This window comes from Triticum dicoccoides, chromosome 6B (assembly GCF_002162155.2).
Source record: "Triticum dicoccoides isolate Atlit2015 ecotype Zavitan chromosome 6B, WEW_v2.0, whole genome shotgun sequence".
NCBI classification, from domain to species: domain Eukaryota; kingdom Viridiplantae; phylum Streptophyta; class Magnoliopsida; order Poales; family Poaceae; genus Triticum; species Triticum dicoccoides.
The window spans coordinates 41,123,890-41,128,207 of NC_041391.1; the positions used below are offsets into that span (position 1 = coordinate 41,123,890).

The following is a 4,318-nucleotide window of genomic DNA, read 5'->3' on the forward strand; positions in this document are numbered from 1 at the left end:
GTAAGTGCAAACCTGATTGTTATGGATGGGTACCTAAATTAAGACCCTTTTCTCATCTTACTTTTGTCATGTGAATGCTATATATTGTACCCACCGGATACCCATTGGGTATAGGATACCCGATAGGTATGGGCATGGGTACCAATTTGTACCCATGGATATAGAAGTGGGTGGATATAAAAAAAAGATTTGAGTATGGGTTTGGGCAGAAAAGGGTCGTACCCACTCATACCCTACCCATTGCCATCCCTAACCATGAGACATGCATGCCATCGACAGGGACGCATGAACCATTGCATCCGGCCACTCGTCCGAGATCAAATGGCCCGAGAGAGCCGTGGCATCCATTTTTTTTTCCTTTGTACTCCCTCCGCTTTAAAATATTTGTCTTGGTTTTAGCTGAAGTTCAAACTTGAACTAAAACTATGACAAGCATTTTGAGACGGATGGAGTATTTTGCTTACATTGGGGAATTGTTCTTTTGGGGCACGTAGCAAGTGCACTTTTGAATTTCTGCTCCTTTGTTACTCAAAGTTGTCACAAAAGGTTCTGTAAAACAAACTTTGATGTGGTTAGCAAACCGAAAACAGAGTCATCTTGTTCCATCCAGAACAGCAAATATCATGTAAGGCAAAGAAGAATACACGTTTGGATTTGTAAGCTCCAAAGCACACACTTTAATTTCGTTTGCTGGATTACAAGTAAGTTACTGCAACATAAAAGAAAAGGATCACCCCAAAAAAAACATAAAAGAAAAGGATAGTAACTTATTAGTAGCAGCACGGTAGGTAATCGACCACATGATCCACATTATAGCTGGCATGGTCTCTTATTGCTGGTCCATGATACCTATATATAGCACAAAGTTTACACACAGAACGGTCCATCCATCATCCATCCACATCACATGCTTGGCTTCACGTTGAGACGGTTGGCCACCTTCATGCCGCACGACTTGTCACACTGCATCCATCCACAAATCAATCGATCGAGTGAATTATATATTGATCACCAACTGAAGAACATTCAGCGTAAATCCTCCCATGGATTCATGCATGCATGAATAATTATTGAGTTTAGTTACCTTGGAGAGGAAGTCGATCCAGATGACGCGGAGCTCGTGGCTGACCTTGGGGTGGGCGAGCGCGTCGGCGAAGCGGCGCACGAACCTGTCCTGCCGGTCGGGCGCCCAGCTGCGGTACCTCTCCCCGGGCTGCACGAAGTCGTTCTCCTTCTTGATCCTCGTCTTCTCCCTTTTCCCGACGACGGGCCGCGTCGGCACGGGGAAGCTGGCCGGCTCAGCGTGCCGGAGCGGCGCGTGGCGGGACGGGTAGTAGTCCACCTCCTCGTCCCGGTGCATGAAGTTCATGGCGCCGTCGTAGTGGTTGTTCTTGAAGCCGCACTTGGGCGCGTTGACGGGGAGCATCAGGTAGTTTGGCCCCAGGCGGTAGCGCTGCGTGTCGGCGTAGGCGAACACCCTGCACTGCAGCATCTTGTCGTCGGAGTAGTAGATCCCGGGCACGACGAGGCCGGGGCCGAAGGCGAGCTGCTCGTTCTCGTTGAAGAAGTTGTCGACGTTGCGGTCGAGCACGAGGCGTCCCACGGGCTGGAGGGGGACGAGGTCCTCGGGCCAAGTCTTGGTGTCGTCGAGCGGGTCGAAGTCGAAGCGGTCCTCGTCGTCGGGGTCGATGACCTGCACGAAGAGCTTCCACTCGGGGAAGTTGCCGGCGTCGATGGAGTCGTAGAGGTCCTGGGTGGCGTGGCTGTGGTTCTTGCCGCCGACGAGGGTGGCCTCGTCGTCCATGAGGCAGCTGACGCCGCAGGTGGGGCGCCAGTGGAACTTGACGTAGTGGGCCTTGCCGGCGCGGGAGACGAAGGTGTAGGTGTTGACGCCGAAGCCGTCCATATGGCGGTAGTCCGTGGGGATGCCGACGTCGTCGAAGAGGAAGAAGAAGGTGTGGAGGCTCTCGGGGTGGTGGGAGAGGAAGTCGAAGACGCGCCAGTACTCCTGCACGTGGGACTTGGGGTTGGGCTTGAAGGCGTGGATGACGTCGGGGAACTTGATGCCGTCGCGGATGAAGAAGACGGGGAAGTTGTTGCCGAGCAGGTCCCAGTTGCCCTCGCGCGTGTAGAACTTGACGGCGAACCCGCGCGGGTCGCGGATCGTCTCGGGCGAGCCGCGCTCGTGGATGACGGTGGAGAAGCGGACGATGACGGGCGTCCGCGCCCCCGGCGCGCGGAGGAAGTCGGCGCAGGTGAGGCCGGTGACGTCGTGGGTGCACTCGAAGAAGCCCTTGGCGGAGGCGCCCCGGGCGTGCACCACCCGCTCCGGGATGCGCTCGCGCGCGAAGTGGGCGATCTTCTCCAGCAGGTGGTAGTCCTCCAGCAGGATGGGGCCGCGGGGGCCGACGGTGAGCGCCTCGTTGTCGTTCCACACGGGCTGGCCGGCGTTCGTCGTCGTCGTCTTGGTGTCGAAGCTGCTCGACGGCCGGAACTGCACGCCATGGACACCCACAGAGCGCGTGTCAATTATCAGCTAGCCGACTCTAGTGAGCTACGGAGCAAATAATTAACACTAGAGTAGTATGAAATCGACAGTATCTTTGTGAATTATTAAGAACACCATCTACTACCAACATGCTAGAAATGGTGATGAATCAGTTAACTATTATAGCGTGAGATCTGCTGATGTCTACAGTAATTAAGTAGGAGTACCTTGCAGGGATCCATCCTTCCTTGAGTGAAGTAGCTCAGCTAAGCTGGGGGGGGAGTGTGGCGAGCTCACTCACTCTCACTGCACTGATCTGCCACTACAAGTGAGTTCGAGCCGGTCTTAAATAACGGCGGGGGTGAGGTGGCGTGGCCGCCCGGCTGCCGTGACCACCCTCTGACAGGTGGGCCCCATGACAGGCTGCAAGGTGGGATGGGCCTGCAAGAAGACAAGAGAGGATAAGGTGTGGTGGGCCCGCCACGTTTGGAAAAGTCTGTAGCCGGGATAGATGCGGGTGCACCGCATCGTCGCTCCATCGTCATCCAGTTCCGTGCAAATACAGAACCGGCTGCTATGCCGACGTGTGTGTGCATATCTCTTGTTGATCTGTTGCACTCACCCACCGCCAGACTCGATGCTAGGAATGCAGTAGTGTGATTTACTACCTCTGGAAAGAAATATAAGATCGTTCCCATCACTATTTTTAGAATGCAGTGTAATTTACTCTCTTTGTAAAGAAATATAAGAACATTTAGATCATTAGAGGGAGTAGTGAAAATTGCGGGAGAGTGTAGTGCAGATGGAATGCAACGTCGTTCCAACCTCGTCGATTTGTGAACGGGTTTTATTTTTCGCAAAAAAAAATGTGAACAGATTTTGGGATCTAGGCACACCAAAAATCACTTCCTTTAATTCAGATTTTTTTTAGTTTTTAAAAATAATGAAAAAAAATCATACACATTGGTGTTCGTTAGAAACTCGCACATATAAACTTTGATATTATGATGATTTGAGTGGGTGAAAATGAGAAAAAACAGGGATCTTTTTTTTGGGGGTGAAAAATCAGAGATTTAGACTTTAAGTTTCATTTTCTCATTTCATGCAGGTCGCAAATGATCATATTATTTTAAGAAAGCTTACATGGGTATATTTTAACTCACTATATACGTGAGTTCTTTTCTAATTTTTTTAAAAAGTGGATATGCCGAGACCATGGACCGTTCAAGTATTTTTGCCATCAATTTCATGGAAAAAGTAGGTATTAAGCATTAGATCATGTTAAGATTACTGAATATGTGCATACGCACAAGGCTTCTCTTCAAGTGATAGAAGAACGGTTTCAATTTTTATATCGTGCTAAACATAGATGAATGGTTGCCCTTGATTTTTTTTTTGCAACAATGGATCAAAGAAACTGATTGAAATGAACACTAGAAACACATTCATAGAAAAACAACAAACACATCAAGTTTTCACACAGGAAACTTCATACGCAGGATGTTACATTTACCATCACTAGTGCAGAACCGGGCAATAGCACCGGTTCGTAAGGCCCTTTAGTGCCGGTTCCATAACGGGCACTAAAGTGTGGTCACTAAAGGCCCCCCCTCCTTTAGTACCGGTGCTAAAGGGAAACCATGTGGCACGAGCCAGCTCCGGGGACCTGGAGCCCTTTAGTACCGGTTGGTAACACCAACCGGTACTATAAGGTTTGGGGGTTTTTAGTTTTATGATTTCTTTTTCATTTAATTTTGTGTTTCCATTTTAATTCTTTTTCGTTTGCTGGTATTTTACGATACTACACATTGTAAACGTTATGCATATATA

General features: G+C 49.7%; 1 protein-coding gene across 1 annotated transcript; it reads right to left on the reverse strand.

Annotated features, from left to right (window-relative positions):
- Positions 1-626: 626 nt before the first annotated feature.
- LOC119325288 (catalase isozyme 2) lies at positions 627-2,811 on the reverse strand. Its single transcript, XM_037599040.1, has 3 exons — positions 2,716-2,811; positions 1,085-2,494; positions 627-963 (listed from the first exon to the last, which is right to left on the reverse strand). Exons 1-3 carry the CDS (start codon positions 2,728-2,730, stop codon positions 904-906), a joined length of 1,485 nt encoding a protein of 494 aa, XP_037454937.1. The 5' UTR covers positions 2,731-2,811; the 3' UTR covers positions 627-903.
- Positions 2,812-4,318: the final 1,507 nt, after the last annotated feature.